We start from the raw sequence: 26888 nt of genomic DNA, 5'->3' as shown, positions 1-26888 counted from the left end.
AAAAAAAATACATCAACATTTGAAAAGAAAAACACACACAGTACTGATTCAATACTGATACTGAGATTGGAATCTGATGGCAGCTCGATCTACTTCAGAAGTGGAGCCTGGTTAGAAAAAAGTGGACAGAGTCAGAACACCTGTGGTAAGGACAGGGTTGGACTTTTCAGTGGTAGAGGATCTGAAGTCCAGTTGAAAACACATCCAATCTCCATTTCCCTTCACTGTGTTTGCAGTCGTTTTACTTGAAATTAATCTATGTGCATAGTTTCAGTTTGGCTGTTTGTGCTGTATTATAGTCAAGGTGTGCTTTGCATGCAAACACTCAAAAACACGGACAGTTTCCTATGTAAACTAATTAAAAATATTCCACTTTCACATTTTGTTATCATTAGTTAAATGAGCTGGTCAGTTGTGTGTGAGTTGGAACTGGTTTTTGCTTGTTTTACAGCGCATCTTCTGAAGCGTAGTGTAATGAGTAATACGGCATTAGATAAGGTTCATAAGTTATAATATGATTATCCACCATTAAATGTAAGCCAAACGTTATTTAACGTATTTATTTATTCCAGCAATAAAAGGTTTGGCTACACACTATCTGCAAGAGATAGATGTGATGTGTATGTTAGATGTGCTGAATAATTATAATTTCAACATAAATCTATTGCATGCTTGTAGTTCAAGGAAGAAATCAGCCTTTGAGTGTTACCCCTTCATTTTGCATATATATTCATACCTTATCCATGGATCCATAAAGCACGTCTTGCTTTTTGTCATGTTTAACTTGCTGAACCCCTTTTGAAAAATGCAGCAACAAACATCCTCAACATACTGTGCTACTATTGCGATGTGAACTCCTTACCTGACCATCTGGCTGATTTTCAAGTTAATTTTCAAATGCAAATAAAACTTCACATCTCTTTTGAGGCTGTGAAAGTTTTACCTCAGCTGGGTCTTGTAAAAAAGTTGGATCTAGGAAGGAGATGCTTCGTGCTCACACTACTCAACTTTTCCACTACAACGGGGCTGACACGTTTGGATTTGTGAGATATAAGTCAACACTTACACACTAATGCAGCGCATGGACAGCACTGACCTTATTGTGAATGACAGTCACAGTCATTATTGGCTTCTTGGGTGTGTGTGCTTGCATATGTATGTGTTTGTTGGTTTAAAGTGGATTGGGTGCCATCTATAAGTATTGATTTGACAGCCCTGGCTTTGTGGGAAGCAACATAAATATTGAATGAACAAAATGTTTAAATTTATTAACTAAATTAACTAAGAACAACAAGCAGCTCTGAGTGGTGAGACTCAGAGAGAGAGAGTGGGAGACGAGAGATGGAGGAAAAGGCCTTCTGTAGGCGGGAGGGATGTAATAGTTCTGAAACTGACACCAAGCTTAGCATGAGCTACCTGTCAGCAAGTGCACCCACCATCAAACAAACAAACAAACAACAACAAAAATCAAGAAAAACACTGAGGCGTAAAACAAACTGTGGCAATGTTTGAACTGAACTGTAGATTTTCACAACTGATGGATCAACCGTTTGACTATAGCACTCTATAGCTTTGCACTGTATAGCTTTGCAAGTTACCAATCAGTTGAGTTGAACTACAGTGAATCTACCCTGCTTTCTTTCTGTCTTCACACATTATGACATATCAAAGACAACAGTCTGTAGTAACTTATTGATACCAGGACCTATGATACCATTTTCAGAAAGAATGAGTTGAGTTTGGGGCAGCTCCGGCTTCTAGTTAGATCTAAAGAAAGAAAATAAACAATGTATCTCCATGTAATCTTAACAAGGCTGGCAGAAACTGTGCAATATGACAGCAACATTGATCCATATTTTATTCAGAGTAACAGATTGGAGATGAACCAGGATGATGACAATTTTGACATTTTGAAGAAAAACTATAAGAACTTTACTTTTTTTATAATTAGAGTTTTGAATATTTAGCATTTTTATCAATTCATCAGACGTGTAAAGTAATTATATTTTTGGAAGTTCTGTACTTAAAGTTATATTCAACGCAAATGCTATTTTGATCAACTGCACACATCCTGCATGCTTGCAATTTGAAATGATGTATTTACTGTACCCCATGTCAACACCCTTTTGGAGCAGGATATAAGGCAGGACATGACATCAATCAAATGTGTAAAAACCAGTGGTATATGGAGAGAAACAAGAAATGTGCATTGATTCATGCCTTTATATTGCTTCATTGATTTGTTGCTGGTGCATCATAGGGTTTACTGATTTGCAGGAAGCAGTTGGCTGCATCAGATCAGGTTCAGTTTCAGGTTCAGGTGCCCATGAGGTATTTCAAACATTTGGAGTTTGCTTCTTTCCAGAGTTTGTGGTGAGCCTGAATTCATAGCATTTACAATTGATTCAAATATCCACTAATTTTCACAGATGAAAAAGAGTAAAAATAGCCTTTAAACCACTCCTCAGCCATGATCCAGTTCACCTCTATTTGTTGGAAACTACCATAGACTTACTAAAATGTACAGTAGAAAACATCTTTTCTGCTGTTCCTAAACAAAGCATTCCAGCAAATATAAGAGAAGTCCTGCTCCAATACAAACAAACGGGTGCTGTGTCTACATGGAAAGACTGACTCCATTTTTATTCAAGTAAGCTGTTACACAGCCTGCGAGTCGGCTTAACTGTCAGTTTTGCTATACGCAGTTAAACACAACCTAAAGCATGATTAAAGGACTCTGTTTACATGTTTAACCACAGTCATATGTCTATTGGGTTCTGAGTGATTCCAAAATGCTGGTGACCTTCACTTTGTACTGAACCCAAACACCAGACCGGAACGACGTCTGTCGATGTCTTAATGTCAAGCTCAGCCTGTGTTTGCTGCGTCGACATGACTTGAGGTATTTAACACAGTAATGAGACATAAAAGAAAAGATGTTATTTTTTACTTTAAAACAAATGACTACACTGCTCATAGTATTGATTGCATGGTCACCAGACTGGTTTGAAAACCTCTGTCATTAGTAAATAAGTCATTTTGTGTTTTGCTACTAGTTGGCTAAGCAGTCTTTTTCCTGAGAGACTCTTTTACAAAAGACAAATGATGAACAAACCACAATGTTCTGCAGGTCAAGCTGATTGGTTGAACAGATGTTAGTTTTAACGTTCTGTATGGCTTGATATGAATATAGATGAGCATCTGTCTGTTTTGGATTCTTCTGTCAACTAAGAGGCGTTCATTTCCGAGAAGGCTTTTTATTTATTTATTTGTGTTTTTATCCTAAATCCATTTAGTTCGCTCTTATTCATTTAACATATTCTCTTTGAGCCAAACTATTCCTTCATTTGCAGAACATCATTGGTAAAAGATTGCTTTTATTCTCGAACACAGTATAGTTGAAGTCATGAAAATGCAGCAAAAATGTACTTAAATAATAAATAAAAGGTGTATTCCACCATTTCAGCTACTGTATATAGAAACTTTGAAGATGCTGTAATGATTAAGTTCCAGGAAACCTCAGATGTGACTTTAGGGACTTTAGTGGAAGTTGGATGCTCTAACTTCATAAAGATTCAAACCATCTTCCCAGCCCCAGCTCAGCCTGGTGGGTGATGAATATAGCAAACAGCCACTTTATTAGGTACACCTGTAAAGCCAAATGCAATTCAACACTGCAGCTCTGCCATGAATATATTCTTTTACAAGGTTATATTAATTTTGTTGAAACGTTCCGAAAGGTGATAATAAAGAGTCCAGGCAGTGTATATAATTATAATGTTGTGCCAAACTTTAGAACAGAAAGTGTAGTAACTGGTTAGATTTACTGTAGAAGAAAAGGTGGTAGACACGGTCTGATAGTTCACTGGCTGGTCAGAACCAGCATAATGTGTTCATTCCTAACAACATAAATACTGTTGTGTACCTGACACAGCACTCGGAAGCAGCAACACACAAACATCTTCAGTAAAAGCTCATCGGATGCTTGACAGAAAAAAAAATGTGGGCTGCATCACAAGACAAGCTGTCATTTTGTTTCAGTCAGGGTTAGAACAGGGAAAGCAGAACACATTAAGAGATGCTGCTGCTCTTATTGACTGCAAGCTTTTCATATCTCACAGTTTTTGTTTCTGAGGCAAGACAAGAGCTTAAAAGTCAGACGGGCTTTGATGGAAACAGTGGAAGCTTTTTCATTTCTGTTGCTTAATGAATTTGGCTCGTTGTTTGCAACCTTCATCTTTGTTTGTCATAACATGAGCAGAGAAATACTCTATGTGGCGCTTGTGACTGAACGTGATACCCGTGGTATTTGTTTTGTCCTATAGCATGTGAATGCAGACATTCCACAAACAAGCAAAATATTACCTACGTATAATAATCTCGAAATGTGAAAAATGGAAAATGAAAAAAGTCATTACCAGGGCTGCCTGAAAGGAAAAAGGGCCTGAGTTATTTTTGTGGAATTTGCATGTTCTAATTTTAACTGGAGATTTCTCTGCACTCTAGGCATCAGAGGCCCTAATCATGATTGCTTACATTTCATGTCAAGATTCTTGGCAAAAAAAAAATCCAGTGTCAGGACAAATCTAATGGTTCTACACAGTCCACTAAACCCTGTGTTCTTGCAGGTTACGTTACTGACAGCCGTTTAACAATACATGCAAATTGACTTCAGTTGGTTTTTGTGAAAATCTTGAAACTTACCTGTACATATTGAAAATGCCCATCACACCGTGACATTTTCAGCTTTTTAAATCTGTGAGGCCAGTTTATTTGCAATAATGTAAGATACAATTTTATTAGTCTCACTGAAAAGTCATTATATATATAATACGACAAAGAAATGACTTCAAATCAGGCAGATGAATTATATATATTTGAGAAGGTGAACTTTTTATTTGTTGCTCTGCATGTAACTGATAATCAGGTGACTCTCACTGCTTGCTGTTGATTAATCAACCACACCTTTCAGCATTAGAGCAGCGCAGGCGTTTCACTACTCACCTCCAAGTGGTATATTAACGAGATACTGTAAGTTTACTGTGAACAGGATATGTAATACCTGCCAGCCTCATACCAGCAGTTTAATAACGCTAACACTTTAACTTCACGTTGCCAAATGACTGAGGGCTGCTAATGTATCAGAGTGACAGTACCCCAAGAGAACGGAAAGTACATGAAACACTGCCTCACAAACAAAAGGGGAGGAAGGCCACGGAGATTTTTCAAGCTCATGTTACGCTCAGCTCGCATCTCTACGCCTGAGAGGGGATTGCGTTTGTCATGAAGACAGGGGAAACATGTGGAGTGCCATTTATTTTAAAAATTCATCGTCGCTGACTTCATAATCAACCCCAACCCAGTCAGAGACACTAAACTTGGAAGCTTCCTCTCCAAACGGAGTCTTGTGTGAATAATCTGTCGCTGACATGTGTTGAGAGTACACATAGAGATATTGCTCCACACACAGCAGCTAGTTTGCATTTCCAGCCGTCTGTATTTGATGAGTTGCCTCCTTTCTGCTTTGCCTCTGTGTGAATTGATGTCCCATTTGCTGAGATAAGAGGAGGAGGGGAAGGGGGGGGGGGGCTGTTTGTGCTGTTTGTCTTACCACGTTGTTCCTTTTTCAGAGAAGTATTAGTGAGTTATTCCAGCAGCAGGGCTATAATGTTCTCAGATACTGACGCGGCTGCTGGTTGGGCTGCATGATATGGAGAAAATATGCAAAGTGTGATACATTTCCTCGCTACTAATGGCAACATAACATAAAAAGATATAAAAGTAAAAAGAAGAGTTTAGTGTATCGTTTTTCTGTGTTGAATAGTTGTGCATATTGCAGATTTGCTGCAAATGTGTTTTTAGTGCGGTAAATGTTTTACCATAAGGAAACTGGGACAGCAGTGGCAGATCTAGATGTTTTTACACAGGGTGGAGCAGAGGTGGCATGGGACGGCCAACTGGGGGGTTTGTGCACATATCAGTAAATCATAAAAACTATATTTTTATTTCACCAATCATAATAATATCTGCTAGTTATGTATTGGATGGTGTCTTTCTTAAAAAGACACCTTTTTGCCAGGTGAAGAGGTTTTTCATGAAAAGTCCAGTTGTTTCTTCTTGGAATATCTTGGACTTGCATGGACATATGCAACTGACAGCATCTGACTTGGTTCTAGTTAAAAAACGCTGCTTATCTTTTTTTTAATTAAGCAGTAGGATAGCTTTTAGTGCTATGAACTGCTGCTTCTCACTGAAAGCCGTCTGGGAGCACTTCCTTGCATCATGTCTTATTTTCACACAGTTCTTTACTGCAATGCATCTGCAGGCTTGAAACATTACAAGGGATGGGATTTACAGTATTACAGCTCAGCTCAAGTAAAGAAAACAGTTATGAGTTATGAATCTTCTGATGTCGCAGAAACGCCCAAGCGCTGTGTTAAACGTACACATGCATGTGTTACTTGTCGTATGAACATTGCAGGTGTTAGCTATAGGGTGCTTGATGTGACCTCTGACTGTATTATCTCTCTGTTTGTCTCCTCTAGATCATAACTGCCAGTTCTGCTCTGCATGCTGCCCACGCTTCACCACTTGCTTGCTTCACTGCCATTGTTTTTTTTCTCTTCTTTTTCTCACTTCTCTCTCTTTAAAAGGATAAAGGAATGCAACAGGGTACATGCAGAGGTAAACAATGTAGCCGTGGTTGCCAGCTTGGGCTGTAAGACAATGATGAAAGAGTCTGCCATAAACATGACGGCATGATGATGAGATTATTTGCGGATTTGCTGCTTTATTTGACAGTTAACGACATGGTAGTTAAGCTCTCAGGGGATGGTTTTTCACAGATATAAGGGGGACAGAACTAAGGGACAGCATCCCAGCCTTATGCCGACATCATATTTTTCAAGTACGCAGAGCATGGCTAATTGAGATAAATAGCTGTGTAAGCAGCGATGATGACAGGATGGAGTCTGGTTGGCGAGCCGGCTGCCTGGTGGCATCCCACTCTTGGATTCCACTGATCGGCAGTTCATTAGGCAGAGCGGTACAAGGCGAGTGAGGTGGTAATTAAGCTTGGCTGAGTTGCGATGGGGGGAGCTTTCTGTTGAAGCTCCCCTGGATCTCTACAGGGGCCCTGGCTGTACAGTTGCATGGTCCCTCAGAGTGAGCCAACCTCCCAGCAGTGGGCCTACTGGAGGCCTGACAGAAACTGATACGACACCTCAAAGCTCTCAGCACTCCACTAAATTAGCTCACATCTCAATTCCACCTATTTCCTCTGTGTGGGTTTGTGTTCTGTGTGTGTGTGTGTGTGTGTGGACTCATGCCGTATGTGTTCAGTGTGAGTGTTTTGAAGCACCCGGTGCCAGCTGTGGTGTTAAAACCTGCCCACAGCAGAGGAGGATTGTGTAGAGCCTGTGGGGGGTGGAGCAGATTATGGATAGGATCTCAGCCTAGAGAGTTGTTAACAACACATACACACGCGCACAGACACACACACATCTTCACACTATGAAAAGAGCTTAGTGCCCGCAGGGACTGTAGTTTAGCAGCATAAATTTAAATTTCTTGAGCTTACTTTGCAAATGATGGTAGGAAAGCAAGAGGACAACATTTGGAGAAATGTTCTTCTTTCAGATCAACCTGGAACAATAGTGAGGGGCACAAATTCAGTATTTTCAAAACTCAGACACGTTGCATTATCCTCAGTGAAAATATTCAGTCCTCACCAGGCCCTGTCACACGAAACCACAATAAGCAATTTATCGTAAACTAGCTGACTGCATGCTACTTTCTCTGCGTTGAAGGGCAGACAGACAAAATTAGCAACCAGAACCAGATCAACATTCATCAGGTGGACAAAAGCACTTCAGTGGGATGTGCCGTGCAACTGTTTGAGCACGTGAGCCATTAAACGATGGTAAGCTGGCCCTGCATGGCTGCTTCTGTGTGCTTGTTTTGCATGAGCGCTGAGGGACTGGGTTGCCATACAGAGTTATTGCTCAGATTTTTGGTCTCTGCACAGTAGCATCCCTGGCAACCTTTGGGACTTTGGGATGCTACTCACACTCACTGCAACAGAAGCAGAAATACTTCCAGCATGTAACTCCCCACTACAAACAGTAATTTCTTTCTTGTTCATGTGTAGATTAAACAAACAGTAAGAGCAACTGTAATTAAAGCAGCCATAGACTTGGGCAGAGACAGGAAAGCTGTTTCCTCCTGTTTCCTTCCCCTTTTCTCCTCCTTTCCTTTCAATTCCACAGCAAATCTTCTTGGCCCATGGTTGCAAAAAAAAAAGCAAATGAACGCGCTTTCCAAAATGCTAAGTCCCTATTCCCTATTTAGGGAAAAGGGATTTAGAGAAAAAATCCCTATCAAATACAATAATTCAAATTCAAATTTTGACTTTAAAAGCATCTAATTTTTATTTTTATTTATTTTTTATTTTATTTTATTTTTGTTTCATTCAGAAACTTAATCTAAGCATGATCTGTTTTCATACCTCACAGACATACACAGGTACGTGTGCACTCATAGTTTCACTCTGCATTACTGTGCATTTGTTTTTTTGTGTAAAACAGATAAAGGAAGTTCATTATTTTAACCAATAGCTACTATTCCTCTGGTTGGATTGTGTGTCAGTGTCTGCATTATTGTTGTACTGTAAAGTGATGGTTCTCGCACAGATAGACAGAACACTTATTTACCGTCATTAAACTGCACTCAGTCAGATAGTTTGTGATAAAGGCCTGTCATCTCAGTCAAAGGCCACATTAGGTGAGCATGCCCTCAGGTTGATTTGTTTGGGCCTGTCTCATTAGGTACATATCACGTCACACCAATAACCTACTATGTAGAACGCACTGTGTTTTTAATATTTACAGGCAGGTTATCTAGTTGCAAAGGGAAGGAAAAGTTGAATGGAATCATTAATGTTTTATCAATTCAGAGCTATAAAATTTTCAGCAAAGCGAGAGGTTCTTCAAATGCAAGCCAAGTCAACTTAAGAAAAGCTTGCTGGGAGCTGGACTGTGTTTGTAGGCTGCCTGACTTGCACTCGGTCTCCTTCACGTGCATCAAAGTCTTCTTCCTTTGTGAGTTGTGTGCGTGCTGTGTGTGTACACAGTTGCCACTCTCTAAATCTTATTTGACATTCCTTACCATTTTGGCATTTTGTAGCTCCAGCTACTGTACATTATTCACTTCTTTGTACGGTGACTTCTGTTATCATCTCTACTCTTGCATTTCATAGTCTGTTGCTCTTTGCACTTTTGCTTTTGGTGCAGAAATGTAATTATTTTTTAAAATATCTGCTTCTTCTATAGTGAAGGTGAAATGTCATCACCACTTTTTTTCTTTTATAATTTCTAGCCATGCCTTAGTTCTTTACCTTGAGTTTCAGTCCAACCCCTGTTCTGCAGTCCAGTCTTTCTGCTTTTTACTCTCCACTGCAGACCCGCCTTGAGCAGCTGAAAGCAGGGTAGCTCCTCAGGGACAGTCTGCTGTGTACTGGATGGATGGCTGGCTGGCTAGCTTGTGCCCGCTTGTGTGGCTGTACAGATGACTGGAGGGCTGGAAGTGTGAAAATAAAGATGACTGACTTTTTGCAGGATCGGGAAGAAAGCGAGACGACCATGAATGTTTATAATGTGCCAAGGAAATTAAAAAGGAACCGTGTGACTGCTGATGTAAGTGGGAGATTTCTGTGCAGACTCTGGTGTTTTTCTTTCTGTTTCTCAAACTATTTTTTATTTTTATTTATTTTGTTATTTCAGAAATAATTTGTTACTTCATAGAAACAAGTGAAAAGCAGAATACAAAAAACAGACCCGAGGACCATGTAGCACAAGGTCCTCTTTTCATTGATGTAATGGTATCTTTATGCTAGTTTAGCTGTAAGAATTTCACAGGAGCTGTTGAGAAGACAACAACTAATTTCTGAAGCAGCGGTCTTTTGAACTGGACAGTGTCAATTTCTATACACATTCAGTGTATGCCAAAATGCAAAAAAGAATTTTGTTTGGTGCTTTCTATCTGAACGTACATAGTTTCTTCTATGAATTATTATATTATATATATATATATATATATTATTAATGAATTCATAAGCTCATATTTGGTCCTCACCTGCCAATCAAACAAAATCCTGGGACAGACATTGTTTGACACTGTTCATTTCTTTGTTGTACTTTGAATTGTTTCATTGTTTTACTTTTGTCTTATTTTTCCTATGTGATCTGTGCTTTTTATAGATTAGATTAGATTAGATAACGATTCGATTAGATAGCACTTTATTGATCCCCGAAGGGAAAATTCACGTCACAACAGCAGAGTCCGAATGACATAATTCAATTTGAAGTTAAGTTTAAAGTATTACAGCTTATTATCATTATTTGATCAGCATACATCAATACACCCCGGTCCTTGCCTGAAGATGTGTGAGCAAAAATTATCTGAATTATTATTGAGATTGAGAAAAAAATCACACCTATTAGGTATGTGGGTGGTTTGATGGAGGATTGATGGAAAATCAGGCTCAGAGTAGTAGAGTTGTGATGGTCAGTGAAAAGCAGCTTTTATGTTGTGTGCCACCTGCCAGCTAGTTTGACTTCACTCCTTGTGGCATTGGTTAATTGGCTGCATGCGATGCCAGGAAACTTTGATAGGTTATTTTTCTCTGCTTGTGTCTTTTTAATGTTGTTTCTCCCTGGAACCTGGAGCTCAGCAGCCTCTGAGCAGCTGCCAGTGTAAACGTGCTGTAGTAAACATGTGACTAACAGAGGCGCCCAGATTGGCTGTATAATGCTCTGAGATGGTCTCTGATCTGACGCTCGAGTATAAAGGGTGTGTTTGTATATCTGTTTACATGCATGCGCCATTTTGGAGTGAGTTCAGTCTGTAATCTGAACATGTGCTGATTCAGAGTTCACTAATATCAGTAGTTGAAGTTTCGAGTTCCAGGCGTGCAAACTTAAATTGTATTGATAAGTGATAGTTTTTAAAGATGGGCATGGCCCCAAGGAAATATTCTGAGAAGAAGCACTTGTTGATGTGAACTATACACTGTGAAAGAAGGTGTCAGATCGAAGACTGGTGAAGAATTGTTCATTTGCATAAAGCTGGTAAAGTATTATGAAGTCTACAGTTAGACAAAGTAGAGACTGTGTAGTACTGAGGCTACTGTTGCTGAAAGTGGGCATCCAGCTAAGATGAATCATAACACAGAAAATTCAGTGGAGTAGAAAAGCTTAGAGTAACTACTACAAGCTTAGGAAACATTGGAGCTGGTTAATATCTGCATTCATTAGCCTCTCATATGCAGGCTAACGAATTGTTTTCTAAGTTAGCTGAAAGCCATTTGAACACATTTGTATAGTGAGCCTGTCTGAGGAAGACGTGATGTGGAATGTAATGTATGTGTGATGTGTAAATTGATCCTGCTGATCAAAGGACTTGATTGATTTGTGTTTATGAAAGAAGGCAAGCATATCCTGCAGGATGTCTGGTAACAGCATCTGCTCTTTTGTGTGCGTGTGCAGCCTCTGTCTGATAGGGACTACAGGGATTCATGTACATTTCATTGCTGCTGTATATAATTATTAATGAAATATTCAAGTTTTGATCTGTTGGTTGGACAAAACAAATGATTTGAGGATATAACCCTGTGCTCTAGGAAACTGGGAATAAATAAAACCAAACATTATTTTTTCATCTTCACCTGTAGGATTAGTGTTTGTTATCCTGGTGTAAGAGCTCTATTGTCTAAAGATGGAGCCCTGCCACATGCCACTCTCTTTTTACTGTGTCCTCCTCGAGACCACTTCATTCTAGTTGAGATCTGTTGACCCAGGTGAATGCAGAGTGTGATACATTTGCTGTTTTGTGTGGCTGCCGGGCACAAAGCCTTGAGAAGTGAAATCAGTTTGCTTTTGAAATATGTAATCAGGCATGCTCCTGCATCAAGGGTTAGGTGAGTTTGTGATTTGCCCTTAAAACATCTTACAAATGTACACATATCACGAGGCTGCCATATTTTTCATGGTATGTTGGACGTATTATATTTAGAGCCATGTGTTGAATTTCCCCTTGATTACAGCATATTTAAATATATTCTGATGCCAGATCACTCAACTCTAATCAACAGCCAGCTATTATAGCTCACGGTACAAATTTAGCAACACGCACTACAAACATACAGTACACACGTACAGTACAGTAGATGAGGTGACGTACAGTAAAGCTCCTTCTTGTGAGCCGGAGAGTGAAGTCTCATTGACATTTACCAGTTCTTGGCAAAGTGACACTGCCCTTCTAGAAAACTCTGCTGTGATTTTCTTTTAGCCTCTGGCAAAAACTTCAGCTTGGTACCGTAATGTGCTTATCTTGTTGTGACACTGTGACATGGGTTTTCCATATCGGGTCAGACATAGGTCCACGAGGCTTCGACTTGCTGTGTTTTTGGTGAGCGAAGTCTCCCTGGACTCCGGCTGAGCTCCTCTTCTTCTTCACTGTCAGTTAAACAGGCCATCTGTAAGACTTAGCTGGGCTGGGGGAGGACCCGCCAGGCTCCTGATTAAAGTGACGAGCTGTAAAATGAAGGGGGAGGGTGCGACGGCAGGCTGCTGCCTGCTACACTGAGCTTCGTCTTGTTTGCCAGGAGACGAACCTCTCCGCTCTACCTGCTTCCTTCTGTCACTATAAATGGGTTTGTTTATGTCTATAAGCCTGAGACTGCTGTGCAGCGGAGACTGTTAGTGTGCCCTGTTTTGGTTCTGCTCCCATCATACTTTCGATTCATCATTATTAGTGGACTGCTGGGCTGTGATCGCACAATTTGTTTCCTTTTTATGAACAATTTATTTTCATTGAACAATTACGTTTTAAGTGCAGCAGAGTTTGTAAACTATCATCTTGTCACAGTGTGATTTAATGATGTAATGTTTGTGTCTACAAGCCCAAGTCAAACAGCATCTGTTAGCATTCTGTCTTTCTAGCTCTTCCTACATACATCTACATGTAAGCAGGCTATAATCAAAATAATGTGGAAATTACAACATTTTCAAAAATAAAAGGAGCTGATCAAAAGGAAAATTTGTGAACATTCGCGAACTATAATTTCCAATACTGTAATTATCAGTGTCAAACAAAGCCAGACCCAAACTATAAATCAGTTTGTGAATCCTGTATTTGATCAATTCTAATATCTTATTATATGTTGCCTTTTTTCCCACAAAATGGAGAAATCCCATCAAACTCTGTTCACATTTGATGATTAAAGGTCTTTCCGTGTAATTGGACTTGACATATCTTAACTCTTCAAATACTATCCAAAAATTTTCATGAGTTGTGAAGAAAGAATTGAAATTTCTACTTTTTTTTGTTGTTTATGCCTAAAATATGAATTCAAAGATAAAAAACAAAAACTACAGTATTGGTTTAAAAGATCCCAACAACTGATGACAAGTGATCTCTGGTGGTCAGGTGGCATGATATAATGACACGCTCTGGTCAGGGGGAAGTGGGGCTCCATCGTCTCAGCTATGACAGCGAGGAGGCTGTGTGTGAGGGCAGGCAGGCCACTGTCACCCTTGGGAAATTTAAAAGCCCTGCACTTACACAGCCAGTGGCTTTTCCCCACTGAAGTGTTTGGCATATACAGCTGGAAATATGAAACCACAGGATCCTCTTGTTGGGATCTGTCCTCAGCTGCGGTGGCACAGGGACATGTTTGCTGTCACGAGTTTCTGAGATTTCCACGAAACACACGAAATGTTGACAATCCTGGACTTATGTTTTGTTCATTACCAAACTCCAGAGATAACAGAGTCAAAATGTCTGTGTGATAACTGAGCCAGAAGACTGCTTCCTTCAAATGTATTCACTATTCATCTTACAGTATGTTATGGTGGTGGGCATGCACCACAGGGAACACGGCTTTACAGTCTACAGCCATACTAGCAGCTGTGTAAAGCTGTAGAGACAGTGCGGCTGTGAGTGGCTCGGGGTGCCTCATGTATCTGTGCTGATTTAAACATATTTTAAGGGATTGGTTTAGGTTAAAATAAAGCTGCTCAAATTCTCTACTGTTGCAGTTCTCAAGTTGGGGATCTCTACTTTACCTCCCTCTCCTCTGGAGAGAAGTTCTCTCCGCGTAAAGCAGCGATGGGAGCAGTAAAACTGATCACAGACACACCAGAGTGAAGCCAAGAGGAAGCTATTTTTTCCTTGAGCCTGCCACAGTGTTTGTTGACCATATGCGCAACGATATCTGCCAGTAACGAACACAGTACAAGCAATTTATCAAACAGCTGTTGAACAAGCAGAACAAAGCTGAAGTCTCCTTTTCCTGAAACCAGTAGGCTGTATGAACATGAGAACAAATGCTGCTATATAACTGTTAAATCCAATTAACAGTGTGGATATAAATATTTTGATTGTGATATATGTGGTTGGGAGTGTGGGTGTTGGTGTGTGTGTGCACCTGTGAACCTAACAACGGACCTTCATGTCATTACGCATTCCCCAACAAGGAAGTGTGAGGGCCAAGAGGAGAGCAGCGCGTACTGCAGCTCGTACTACAGCTTGTACTACTACCGTACTACTGAACGAAGCTTTGTTTAGTAGTACTATTAGTATGTTTACAGTTCTTATCATCTTGCCGTGTTAACATGCTAATATCTGCTGAGTGGCATTAAACAAAAACCATCTGTTGGTGATGTCATGCCATGTTTCTGGTCTGCTACTGTTTTTGCTTGTTCACAGTAATTTCACATGATTAAAAAAAAATACTACTTTTAAAACTTAAAAACAATGAAAAAAGCTGGATTTCTTTTGAATAGAAACTAAAAACAAGTGGACTTAACGAGCCCATTGTGAACATCCATCAGAGTTTACAGAACAACACAATATACACATTCTGTCTCATCATTCATTTACATGCACTAGTTTGGTGCAAACAGATTTGCATAAACAGAACTCCCAAAACTGGAGAGACAACATTTCCAAGTCTAAGTGTGTTACTTGCTGTTTCACCATGTGTGATTAACTAACTTAATATGTTGTTTGGCAAGTGCACACATAGGAGGCAGACAGCTCATCGCCTGTGAAAAGAGTTTACACACGCTCATGATTTCTGTCCATTTTACTTTATTCTTTCAGATGTTGGGAGAGCAGTTCACGCCCCGGCACACATCACAGAGAAAGTGGTGCAGCTGTTCAGGAGTAAAAGCGAATTTACCTTCTTGGCCTCCATCCAGCAGAAGTCCTCCACATCAGGAGTCATATTCTCTATCCACGAATCGGAACACAGGTAATCCATGTGTAATCCTCTTCATTTTGGCCTGCAGCTTCTTTTCAGCACAACTTTTGCTTCCACGGATTACTGGGTGCTCTGGTTTTAAATTAAACACAGAGATGAATTCTCATCCTACTCGTAGCTGTTTGCAAATGGCTGTTGTCGAGGTGGAGTAAAGTAAAGATCAGTGTAAGGTTACTCCACTGCCAGTGTAAGTCAGCAGATAATGGGAGGCAAGTCGATGGGTGGAATAATGCAGCATTTCCTCCTGTATGCAAAGGGCAGGAAGATAACCTTCTATTTATTGTGTCTGCAAGATGAAGTGAAGTACCAAGCAATACCAAGAAAACTGACAGTGTTCAGTTTTATGACGGACTGTTGCATAAACAGACATGCAGAACCCCTGACTTTGGCATTGCACTGATAACTAGAACATATAACCTTTTAACGGAGCTGACATTAGGACTACTGGAGAACCGAAACAGGTGCACAGGTAGGTTTTCTCCTCGCAGTAATAGTTTGAATAATAGAACTGAGTCTTTGTGAATTTGTTGCAATGGACTGAACATTGATGCAGAATGTGATGGCTGTGGGACATCGGCGAGTGGCAGCAGCGAGCACACCCCCGGTCCCCTGAGAACCCGTATAACTGTGAATTGTTTTTTAAAGGGCAGGCATCATTGATTTTTCTCACTCTCTCTGAACGTGAAAGCCTTCAGTTCTGTAAAACATGCAGTCAAAGTGAGCTTGCGCGGGCCTGTGTGTACTGTATGTGTTTGCTGGGAGTCAAGACAAAGGCAAAATCACAATACACTATGGGAGAGTGCAGTAGAGGCTCCCTCAACTGATGGAGAGAGCTGTGCAAGGAAAGCTAGTCCTCTAAAATGTGGTAAACAAAGCATTAAGTTACCATGCCCTGACGGAGAGCTGCGGCTTTGATAAATGTGCTTTTTATCAGAACCAAAAGCTACTGTATGTTACAAAAGCCTTTTGTGGAAAACATCAGCTCAAATGGTCGACAAACATTTCCTTGATTTATTATAAGTAGCTGATAACAACACATTACTCAAAAACCTACTCACAAGCACGGAGTTGAGTTTAATTCAAGCCTTACCTGCACAACAACATTAAAATTCTGATTACATGTCAATGCATCAGCAGTACCAAGAGTAAAAACAGAATCCCAGTATAGATCACGACAGTGACAAGTTGTTCTGCACCATGATTATTTTAACTTTCTGATGAAAGTGATACTGATGATATGTGCTTTTACTTATATAAGGTTTTGTATGTTGGACTGTTACTTTTAATGGTGTATTTTTCTCTTGTGTTGCGGTCGCTTTTTGCTTATCAAGCTCCCACTTTATGATCTGCTCTTGCAGAGAAAAAGTGTTGGGCCCTGCTGTGCTTTTAAGGTGACCCCGAGTGTTGGTTTTTAGTCGCCTTTATCCCTCTCTCTGTGCCTCTCATTTTCTCGCTCACATTACCTGCAAGCATAGTTGTTACACAGCATGCCGGCCAAACAACAGTGAGGCTAAATGGAGCCAGCAGAATCTACTGTCCTGTCCTCTTTCAGATACAATGACGTGCAATAAGGGATGTGAATTTTAAGCAGTTTCCTTAACTGGTAGCTGGTATAGTTAAATATCAATTCAATTATTTACATGCAGTGCTCTCTAATAAAACTGTTTAACCACTGCGGTGACCTAACAGTGACCTACCTGCACAGTGGATTATGGAGCCAAATCAGTGATTTGTTGAGATCAAGATTGAACTTCTGGCCATCAGACTAGATTGTTTCTTTTCTAGTGTAAACCGAACAGTGCACATCATCGCATACACAGTGCCCCCACGGTGCAGCATGGTCCTGGCAGCATCACGCTGTGGGAATGATTCTCAGCAGCAGGCACTGCAAGGCTTGTGAAGGTAGAAGTTAAAGGGAATGAAAAGGCATGTTTACTCACAGTCCCTGTGGAGCTCGATCGGTTTTCCAAAGACAATTTGGGAAAATTTGCAGTACTATTACTGTACTGCTGAACAAGGCTTGTCTAGATGTGCAAAGCTGATTGAAACATCTGCTGTCAGTTATTTTCTGTTCTTTATATGTTTAATTTATTTTGATTCCTCTGTAGTTCCCATCATTTAATTTTGTAAATAAAAGCTTAAAGCACAAACTTCAGCATAATAGTACTTTTAGACACCATCACTCTCTATCTCAACACATAAAACTGTTACTAATCCGCATGACCAGACACCACCAGGGGAAAAAGCAAAATACCTTTCTTTCTTGTAACATCTATCAAGTGACTTGTGACATTTACGGATATAATCAACTGAATATGTTTGAGATATTTCTTATAAAAACAAAGTAAACCATCAGTCAGTAAGTTAATTTAGACCTTTCCGTTTTCTTTGTTACACATATTGTATATTGTTGAGTATCATAAAGGAGATAATGGGATGCAAATCTGACCCAGTCAAGCCATAGTGTGCTGAAGATATATTGAGAAGATGTTATGTGAGTCACACTGCCACATAGTGAGTGTAATTAAATTTGTCGAGATGGACGGAGCCTTCACCGCCTTCGTATAGGCCTGTGCTCCACTGTGACTAAGGATTTGGTCTGAACATCTCTCTCTGAAGGCCCTATTAGACTCCACGGTTGATGTTCATTCTCTCCCACTATAGCACGGGCATCCCATTCAGCCAGCTAGCAGACAACAAGGTCTACCACTCTGGCACATCCAGTCATACATTCCTTCTCTGTCCCTTTGTTACATTTTCATCTTTCTCTCAGCACAATCAGACCATCTTCTCTTCCCTCCCACTTCCTCTGCCATGACTGCTTTCCCAGTATGATAATACCGACTTCTCCTCCCTCCTCTCATCATTCTCAAAGTGAAAATGTCTTTTGAATGCAAGCATTTCTCGGTACCCGCTACAAAAGCAGTAGAAGCTCCTTTTTTTTTTTTTTTCTTCGCCTTGTGCTGGGCACTGGGGAATAGGATGGAAGGTTTATTGCTGCTCCACTAGGCTGAATAGAACAAAAGGAGCCTATTTCTGCCGAGCCAGCGGTTTTCTGGGTTCCAGTAACGCTCTCATTGTCAGCAAGTGGCAGCAGCTCTGAGATGAACTAACTCAAAGCTTGGTCTCTCCAATGCTCTTCTACCCTGAGTACTCAAAAACCAAATATGCCCAGCTTGCTCCTCCAGCTGCTCAGTTCATCTGTCTGTCCTATGTCACTCTACATGTCAGTCTCTCTGCGTTTGCCTCAGTTCATCAAGTTCTTCGCTTTTAGGGAAATATGCTGGGCTGAAGTTGTAAGAAAAACCACCGACAGTGAGAGGAGTCATGTTAAACTAGACTTTCTGTTTGGCAGTGGTGATGAGTACGAATGGGGACGTCGATGCAGTAAATATTTTCCCCAGTGGAAACAAATTGTTTTATTCTGTAAACAGCTGCTTGAACATGAACGAAACAACAACCTTTATTTAAAATTGTAGTCCAGAATGATGACTTTCCAATCTAAGCCCTACATGTCGAGATATAAATTAATAATACTGTAAATAATTAATCTAAAGTTTCTTAGAATTACTGCGATATCAGGCCTTGTTTGGATTGTACCCCATTTGTACACTACTTTTACTATACAAGTATCTGCCACATAGGCACAAACAAATGTAACCCTGATCCAGAGCTTCATATAACCATGGTTGTCGACACCTATGAAATGAATTTAAACGTAGTAGTAGTGGTGGTAATACAGTATTATCATATCGGGAAATTTGAAAATAGCAATTGTATCACTTTTATTACCTTTATGAAAAAAATCTGCTATCCATGAAAGCAGATATTCTCACCAATCGGGTAACTACTTACAAAGATGTGTGAGACTTCCCTCAACCCTCAGTTCTGTGGAGAATTTGGGAGATATGACACTGCTTTGCATGAGATAAAGACCTAGATGATGAGCCTGAAGAGGCAAGCACAACATGCTAGAGCAGGTGCTGAGCGGGGGCTGAAGAGGAGGAGAGAAACAGACACCTGAAAAAAAAAAAAAAAGTAAACGTGGCTCAGACGTTGCCTTCATGTGACGCAATGTTAGATAATTTCTGTAATAAATTGTCTGAGATTATTGATTGTCTTGCACCAGCTGAATCTAAACGGATAAGTGGCTCATCAAAAGCTCCCTGGAGAGATATCGTAACAACCAGGCTGAAGAAGAGAATGCTGGAGAAAATGCTCTGTTTGATTACAGCCAAGAAATGAAATGTTCAAGGTGATCACATATGTCTTAGGGGTTAGGGTTAGTGTTTAATTACTATTACTCAACAATCAGCATGAGGCCTTATTCATTTTTTCCACCTTTGACAAACTTCTTAAACCCAGAAATGATATAACTGAAATATTCTGTTAAACCCACAAATGTATTAAGTTTACTCAGTTCTTTTATGACAAACTACATTGTAGCCTTCTGCTTAAACAGATATATATATGATAACACAATAGTTTTGTCATTTCTAAACAGCAGCTCCTGTTTTGTCCTGGAGTTTGCTAACGGCAGAGCTGCTGGCCTGCTGGTGGGTCACTAGGTGCATGATAATGACTCATGATGACCATTCATGTCATAACTTGACAACTCTTAAATCAGTTGCATTCAACACAACAATAAAATCACCGGCCAAATATTGTGCACACGTCTCTTGTTCTGCCAAATACAACTCAGGCCCACCAAGGCATGGACCTCTGAATGTGTCCTGTGGTAACTGGCACTAAGACATCAGCATGTCCTTTATGTCCTCTAAGTTGTGAGATGAAGCCTCCAAGCATCGGGCTTCTTTTTCCAGCACACCCCACAGATGTTTGGTTGGAATTTGGTCTCTATAATCATGAACAGTGTTTGTATTAGGGCAGTGCAAATTGTCCTGCTGATAGAGGCTGTGGCCATCAGAGAATACCATTGGCGTGAACAGGTGTACTATGTGCAACAATGTTTAGTTAATGGTCCGTGTCAAAGTAGCACCCTTGTCAAGGCCGGGACCCAAGGTTTCCCTGTGGAACATTGCTCAGAGCTTTCTTTGTAACAACAGTAATGGTAGTAGTAGTAATAGTAATACCACATCCTGCTACCATCGCTTCCCTGGGTACATGCAGCGGTCAAAGTGACTCAGATACTTATATTTGCTCAATTTCCATGTTTCCAGCCCATCAGCTTTTACAATTGACTGCTGCCAACTACTTGAAAGGTTCCACCGTAACATGATAATAAATGGTACTCAATTTACCTGTCAGTGGTTTTAATCTTCAGACAAATTGGTGTATAATAACCTTGAAAAATCCACTGGGTAACATTGATAAGAAGCACTGTGATCAGTGAAATCCAAACGTTAGACAGTTTTTGGTTCACCAGTCATTGACAGATCAACAGGAAATTCTTAATATAAAAAAAAAAAAGGAGCTGCTTAATGTTGTGCTGGGCTGCTCTCTCTGTCTGTGTCTGTTTATTTTATGCCTAAACTTGATCTGCTGATTTTTTACTTGTTTTGCCATCTGATGGGATTTTTGTGTTAATGTGAGAGAGACCTGCTGCATTTGAGCCTGAACTCTTGGTCTCCCCTGTGGAGTGGACTGGAGGGATGAGTCTGGGCCCTCTCACCTCAGGCAGAACCCTTTTCCACAGTGGATTCCTGTGGATTACCCTTCAGCTCCCAGGAAAATAATGCAGCATGTCCCTCTTTTCGTTCTACGAACAAACGCTGCGTGATGGAGGCTGATGTTCCCGCATGTCCAAAGCATCTTAGCAAAAGTGGATATGATAAACAGAATTAGGTACTGTATAATTGCATGTTTTTAAACAGAACAGATTACAGAGCTGGAAACTTTGGACTATGCCGACTCTGCTGACATGAATAAGTTCTCTCCACTTTAAGGGAAAGTTGGATTTTTGGGATCCCAAGTTGCTAAAGGACTCCTCAGTAAAGACGAACCCACAGCTACGACATATTTGACTAACATTGTAGCAATCATTTAAGTAAACATGCAAACCTGCAGCAAGCACAAAGCAGCATTAGCATTCAGTTAAAGTAGTGTTTGCATCCACACCGTTTCTGCTGGCAGACATGTTTAACTGGATCCTGCCTAACTTTGTCTGCCTGTTGTCATGCATGTAGCCACACAGTACATGTGCAGTAAAACCATAGAGCAGTACAAGTACTGTAATCATTCATTGTTGATATGGCAAATACTTAGAGGTGGAGCTGTATGTTGATAATTGGTTGCATCGTGTGACAAACAAAATTCAGGGAAAAAGGGGTACCTTGATGGTGGATTATTCAAATGATGCATTTCACAGACAGATTGTGAAGGCGCCTGGCTGGGCTGTATATACAGGGCTTTTTACAGTATGCTATATGCTCAGTATAGTTTAGACATTTGGTGTGTCAGTTGCTGCCTCTATTTCTGTAAGGTTGCTGTAAAAACAGGTTTTGAAGCCAAATTGGAATTGGGCAGCGCAGCTCTACATCTGCTGAAGACGCCCACAGGGAAGGAAACCTGAAGAACATCAAGCCCTCAGGATAAGAAATAACTCGTACAGCATGACAAAAGGTTTGCTTGCTCACTATCAACAAAAAAAAAGTCTGAGACTAGCCTTGGCCCACAGAACCCTCTAGTGTTTATTGTTAGTTTGAATGACGGGAACCTCCCGACACCCCTGAGACAGCCAGACCTGCTCCACTTGTCCAATACTCCTCAGACCCCAGAGACGTTCACTAACCTGTCAGCTGCCCTCCTCCCCCATCATACAGGAAAAAACACAAAACAACTTTCTGGAAGAAAAAAAGTTTTTCTTTCTTCTTCTTCCTCCTTTTTACATTTTCTTTTTGTTTTTTACCATTGTTAACATTCTCTTGGGTAATTTCTTTCACATCACAGTAACAAGCTCCTTAGACGGAACATCATAAATGTTAACTGTGAACATAACTACATTATTTATGATTAAGATAAAGGACTGAAGTAAGAAAGTGTCTGCTACAATTTAAAAAAAACACAGTATTTGGTCTGGTTTGATTTTTTCACTGTTGATCATCTGTTAATCAGTAAAATGCAGGACGGTAAACATGAAGGAGCTCTATTGATTAATGTAGCAGTTCAACGATGGATTGACTAGATGTTTTCTACTAGGTTGATCCTTTGTCATGAAGCAAGCTCTCGAACACAAGCCACATTACATCTCACTTCTACGTCAAAATGAAATGCTGCAATACAAACCATAATCCTTTTTTCAAAATGACTCATAAAAGTAGATACAATACAGTAATAAATATGATATGTTACCGTAAAGTTAAAGGTAAGAGATCTTATTTTAAGCCTTAAACAATACTGTTAGTGAGGCAGAGTTCTCACAAAAGATTTGAGGTCTATTTGTATTGCCAAGGCTCAGAGTGATTAATCAATTACTGTATACGTGTTCGTTGTTTTTGTTTTAATGGTTGCTTACACACTAAAATTAAAAATAACACACAGTTAGTGAAACCTGACACTCGAGGAGCAAAACAACAGCCCAGATCTGCACAACCATATTCACAGCCTCACACTTTTTTTTTTTTTTTTTTTTTGCAAAACACTAAACAAATTTAGACACAGAAATGTAGCATGATGTCACTTTTTGCCATTTTAAGTCACTGCATTTTCACACTCGTGAACCAACTGATCAAACCTGGCCACCAGGTGTTCAGGCACTTAGGTTCAGCAAACTCCCCACTCAGACAGAAGCACCTGAAACAGGCAATGAGTGATTGATTCATTGATCGGTTGTAATTTATTGGATTGTCACATGTTTTTGATGTGCTTATGTACTATTTTATGTTTAAAAAATGTTCTGTTATGATTTTCGATGCATTTGAAATGCATGGATGTATTAGCTCATTTTAAAGTGTACTCATTACAACTACTTGTGTGTGGTTGTGTGAATTATGGGTAGTATTTGGAATCAATGAACGCTGTTTTCAACATTATGCTTAAGCAATCTTAAAAGAAAACTGTACCGTATAGCTCAGTTGTGTTTTGCATTTTGAATGTGAAAAGCACAAAATGTTTTTGTATTTGTTCTTTTCTTTATAGTAATGGTGACAGATGGTTTTGTCTATGCATTCATTTTCAGTGTGTAAGGAATTACAAAAAAAAAAACTGTAAGGGATCTAGATAGTACCATAGTAACATAGTACTATATGCTTACTGCACTTATTAACATCAAAGTAAGATATTAGCAATACTAGAGGTATGCAAGAAAAGCAGTTCTTAAGCCATGTGCTGTAATTCTGGGAGAAGCACCTACAGAGATTTACTTTTTTACGTCTCCATCCCTGTATAGACCAACAATTAGCAGTCTTCTCAGGGCTGACAGCATCAATGATGGACCTCATCCCCGAGTATCTGAGGTGGTCCACCTTGCACGATGCTGTGCTGCTAATAACGTCACACTAAATGCATTTAAAAAAGTCAAAATGAGAATTGATTTCCACCTGCTTATCACGTTCTTTTGATCCATATACCTCGAGATGATCACCTTCCAGTGTAATGAGAACAACTGCTAAATTCAGAAACTCCCATCAGTGATGGGGGGCCTTGCTGTGGCAACTGAAGCACAGGTACCTCACAACCAATCCCAGTCACATTTTCCAGGTCAGTAACTGAAGGCATCTGGGCTTGTTTCCATAGTACTATCGGGTTTACCTTTCCTCCCATTCCACGGACAAACTCCAGAGTGTTGACCTCCCTGTTGAGCAGATAATTGGCTGTCAGCTGTCCTCCATAAACTAGCTACATGACACTGTAGGGGTGAAGAAAAGGAACAGGATGATATACAGTCAACCCAGCATGCTCGGGCAGTTATTCATTTCTAAAACTTTTCTCTTACAGATGATGCCAGTGAATTTTGATGAAGACCACTTGTCACCTCTGTAGCTTCTTCCCAGAGCTGTCAGAGCACTCTGAGACCCTTCCACAACCCGCAGTTACCATCCCAGGAGACACAGCCTGCAACCCTGCCACTGTGACTGTTTATTTGTTACTCAGCAGTTTGATTCACCATTTCTCCTCGTCTCAGCACATTTGCAGTACTGTGAGGAATGTACTGGGAGATGCGTTAGCATTAGAACTTTTCTTCGCAGACCCCACATCATGAAAACAATTCTATCATTGCTGATTTGTCCGTATCATCAATGACGAACGATGAACAAACCTCCTGGTGCTAGCACGAGACTTGAAATCAATCTAATTTGCTCCACTTAGCCCCTACTCTCCCTCCTCTGCTATTCTCATCTAACCTCTGCCCAATCTTTTAGGTATTAGTTAGAAAATTAATATATAAATTAAAAATTATTATAAAAAGACAGAGCTAAATAGCAGAAACAGCTCCTCTCTGATTGGTTAGAAGGCTGTCTCTTGCTCAAAAACCTCTTGTAGTCACTATGAACTGTACACCGAAGCTTTGACAACACCTCTTCACTTTAATGTATGTTGTGGAAGGCATAAAACATATCGTTACTTCAACTTTAAGGGAAACGTTTTTGAGACACACCTTTTAACAGAGACTTACATGAAAGTATTACTGGTTTGGTTTAACAGCCTGGAGCCTCTGCTGGTTGTCTTGCATCTGCTCAAAACAAAAAAAGACCACTCAAGGCTTGTAGAGTCATATAATCATTTTGTTGCTCTTATACTACAAATGAAATGTGGCATGGTAATTATTTAGTAGTGTTAAGTGGATTTCGTCATTATTTGACAGAGCCATGCTAAGCTAAGCAGATAATCTTGGAAACATTGTTCTTCTGTGGATTTGGTCTGTCTCTGTCTTGTTGAGATCAGGGTTCTGTTGGGGTGATACCACTGGTTTCAGGACTTGTTGATGTTCTTCTCTTATCTGAGTCTGACTGTTTGTTTGAGCTTGTTGTCGCAATGAAGAATTAATTTTTAATGGACCAGATGGTTCCCTAATGAATTTGACGAAAAAGGATTTTAGTGCATTATGCAGACGAGATGGTCTCCACCCAAGTACAACATAATAACATTTTGTTTGTGGTCCTTGCAGCAACAAAAAACAAAACAAAAAAAAAAGTCCCAATTACTCACTTAGTCCCCATATAAAAATGTAGAAGAAATATATATCCTATGTATCCTATTTCATGAAATAATGTGTTAGTGGACATTACCAGGAACAAACATATCCTTTAGAGTCTGAATTTAAAGCTGCGTCTCAGTCCAGTGGCTTTGTCCTCTGAAACCTGCGTTCCTTGACATAATGCAACTGTGCTTTTGAAAGGATGCTGCCAAAGCAGCTTGGTAAGGCAGGCTATTTTGTCCAGACTCCGTGTTTTCTTTGCAGCTTTCCATATGCCATTATCTGTTGTGTGCTCGGCATTGTTTAACACGGTGTTAGATGATCCTCATCAGCTTGTACACCTACAGATTAAATCTGAATCTATTCATAGAAAATAAAGTTTGGATGTTTGGTTCTGAGCAACAGCAGGAAAAACCTACTTGGATCATTTAACCAGCAACTATTACATGTTGATCTTTTTTTTTTTCTTTTGTAGAATTCATACAATAGTTCACTTCTTTAAAAGTATAAAAATATTGGCCTTCACATTCACAGTAGTACAGTTTGGTTATGACATCAAATCTAATCATATTCACTGGTCTTCCTCTACCACTTCTAGCCAAAATGGTCTGTTTTCTTTGATATGCAAACATGATTTTTTGTGTTTTGAAAGCTGTGTATGCTGACGTTAGGGGTCTGTTAGATCCATGCAGATGCCATTATTTAAAAAAAACAAAACACAGCTTTGTAAATTGCTACTTATGAAAGGATCAGCAGAGGAAAGAAAGCTTTCAAAATAGTAGTACGGCTCATTGTTTATACAGTATTTTATACAGACAAGCATCAGAACCAGTCATTTTTAGAGTCAGTCAGGCTACACTGCTCATTACAAGTGTACTGCTTGCCAATAGATTAATACCCTTCATTGAATATGCTGTAATGCAGGGATACAATAGCTACCACTAAATGCTTCATAAAATAAATGCTCGCTGAGAAGTGGAGTTAATGCCTTTGATGATTATTTCACGAGTCAAATCAGGATAACGGTGTTTCTGCTCGTTCAGTGATTCCAGGCCTCTCAAAGCCCCGAAGAGGCTTCTATCAGTGGAAGAGCTAGAGAGCTCTCCTTCTTGTTTTAGTCCTCATTCAATGCAAATGATTCTTCTCCAGCTGACAAGTTTCCTGCAGCATGATGGAGATGAGCTGTCAGGTCTGTGCCCGGCGCAGCCACAGAGTGATGTATTCATTTAATTTCAGAGTGATGGCACACTGTACAAACAAAACAGACCTGGCCAGCCATTCCTATACTGATTCTGTCCTCTACATGCACACGTGGACTGTAAGTAAGTAAGCAACCACAGCTTGAAGCATGCAGATATGATTTAGTGTTGTAGAGGAACACTTGCCTGTGTTGCTTGTTAATTTACAGAGTGATAATTGTCTCAGTATTAACACAGCCTGCTGTGTGGAGGGACCAGTGGGCCAGTACTA

At 40.0% G+C, this 26888-nt stretch overlaps 1 protein-coding gene across 1 annotated transcript in view; it reads left to right on the top strand.

Moving 5' to 3' along the window:
- The window catches only part of LOC113174490 (protein kinase C-binding protein NELL1), a 185261-nt gene that overhangs the window by 11690 nt on the left and 146683 nt on the right, over positions 1-26888 (top strand). The window contains exon 3 of the mRNA XM_026378542.1: positions 15163-15313. Coding sequence (XP_026234327.1) covers positions 15163-15313 — 151 coding nt within the window. The remainder of the gene's footprint in view (positions 1-15162; positions 15314-26888) is intronic.

Source organism: Anabas testudineus, chromosome 3 (genome assembly GCF_900324465.2).
Source record: "Anabas testudineus chromosome 3, fAnaTes1.2, whole genome shotgun sequence".
Classification (NCBI taxonomy): domain Eukaryota; kingdom Metazoa; phylum Chordata; class Actinopteri; order Anabantiformes; family Anabantidae; genus Anabas; species Anabas testudineus.
The sequence above is the reverse complement of the archived record's forward strand: the minus strand, read 5'-3'. Positions and strand labels throughout refer to the sequence as shown.